The following is a 1,754-nucleotide window of genomic DNA, read 5'->3' on the forward strand; positions in this document are numbered from 1 at the left end:
GTTCACAGTAGCTCATGAGTTCCGACGAGGCTTTGGACACCTGAGTGTGGGCACAAGGACGAGAGAGGAAAGGTAAGGGGTGACTGGTGCCCACGCGTGCATGGCGGCGGGATTCTCGACAGCCCAGACGCGGGCACCACCCGAACGCCCGCCAGCGGATGGTGGACACACAGGGTGTGCCCGCCCACATGGAGGGGGTGTCACTCGGCTGCGAAAAGGGGGAGGCGCTGACACGGCCATGGTGTGGACGGACCTCGAACACACGACGCTCAGTGAGCGACGCCGGACACGCAGGGCCACATGGTGTGCTACTCCATTTACGTGACACGCCCAGAACGGGCACGTCCACGGGGACAGAGAGTGGGTGAGTGGGTGTCTGTCAGGGGCTGCAGAGGGAGAGGGTGGGGTGACAGCTAAGGGGGCTTCCGTTTGGCGTGATGGAATGTTCTGGAATGGAGAGGCACAACGCCGAACGCACCACGTATCGCTGGTGGCAGATTCCAGGCCCATTTACAGCGATGATGGGAAGGACCGAGCCTCCTTCAGTGGTTGCTTGGCTTTGGACAGAAAGGGTCAGGGCGGACGCAGCCTCTTTAGAACCCAGCCTGGGGCTCCGCCCCACCCAGAAGGAACAGGACAGGAGGACCCCTGCCTGGACGTTGGCACGATCGAGGGGGACAACATGGGCTCGCCGGCTCCTCCTTTCTGTGCAGTCTGACCCCACCGGAGTCGTGACGCCAGCGAGGGCTCTGGCCCAGCATTAGGGTCCCCGAGAAAGGACAGGGGACAGGGGAGAGACACCTGGAAATGCCAGTGTGGGGAAAACATGGCGCTGAGCGTCGGGAAGCTGACCGCCACCATGAAGGCGCCCCACTGGTCATGCGCCCCACTGGTCATGCGCCCCGGTTCTCCTGGGGGTGGCGCGGGACCGTCCCGCTCTGCTCACCCCAGCAGGACAGGGGGCCAGATTGCAGGTGTCCCGGGCCTGGGAGGCCAGGGCATGACTGTAGGCCTCTGGATCTCGTCCCAGGGGCTCCCGGGAACTCTGTCTGTGGGGCCCCCTTTCTTCACCCCCACTGCGCGGCCAGGTGGTGGTGACAGTCGTGCAGGGGCTCCTGGGAGGGCGACATGAGGTAGGGAGAGAGAACGCGCCCTGAGGGGCCTCCACGGTGTCCGCGGCCTGCAGAGGGGTCTCTGCGTCCTAGGCCCTGAACCCCCAGTCACCAAGGACACCCCGGCCCTGTCTGGTGCTGCCGAAAGCCTGCAGGCTTGCGAGTTTGGTCCAGGGAAAAGCCTGCCCCCAGGCAGCGACAACCACTACCGCGGGGAGCACGTGGTGGCCGGGGCGTCTGACGAGATGGAGCAGAGTCCTGTTTGGAAAGCACCCCTCCCAGGGGACGAAAATAGTCTCCGGGCCCTGAAATAGCTGCTGCTGTGGCTCCCGCGTGTGGCCTCCGAGCACCGTCCCCATCCCCGGCGTCGACAGGAGGGCTCTGCCCAGAGTGCCATGGCCACCGCTTCTGCCTCTCAGGCCGCTGCTCTGAGGTGCCAGTCACCGTGGTGGGGACAGGAAAAACCTCAGACGGGGCTGGGAGGGCGGGCCGCCTGACACCCTCCTCCCGACTTTCCTGAATCCCAAGCAGACAGATGAATCAGCGCCCCGCCAGGCGGGGCTGGCACCTTCTCAAAGGAAAAGCCACTCACTCCGGCCCGAAGCGGTGCTCTGGCTGTGCCGGGCGCTGGTGCATTCACCC

The 1,754-nt window shown here is 65.2% G+C and overlaps 1 protein-coding gene across 1 annotated transcript in view; it reads right to left on the reverse strand.

The window, feature by feature from the left end:
* Nucleotides 1-6: 6 nt before the first annotated feature.
* The window catches only part of LOC105310269 (guanine nucleotide-binding protein G(I)/G(S)/G(O) subunit gamma-7), a gene marked incomplete at its 3' end in the record, with an annotated part of 6,300 nt that continues 4,552 nt past the window's right edge, over nt 7-1,754 (reverse strand). Inside the window, exon 2 of the mRNA XM_011386462.2 lies at nt 7-40. Within this exon, the coding sequence (XP_011384764.1) occupies nt 7-40 (34 nt within the window). The remainder of the gene's footprint in view (nt 41-1,754) is intronic.

The sequence above is a fragment of the Pteropus vampyrus genome, unplaced genomic scaffold (genome assembly GCF_000151845.1).
Source record: "Pteropus vampyrus isolate Shadow unplaced genomic scaffold, Pvam_2.0 Scaffold1752, whole genome shotgun sequence".
In the NCBI taxonomy this organism is placed as follows: Eukaryota; Metazoa; Chordata; class Mammalia; order Chiroptera; family Pteropodidae; genus Pteropus; species Pteropus vampyrus.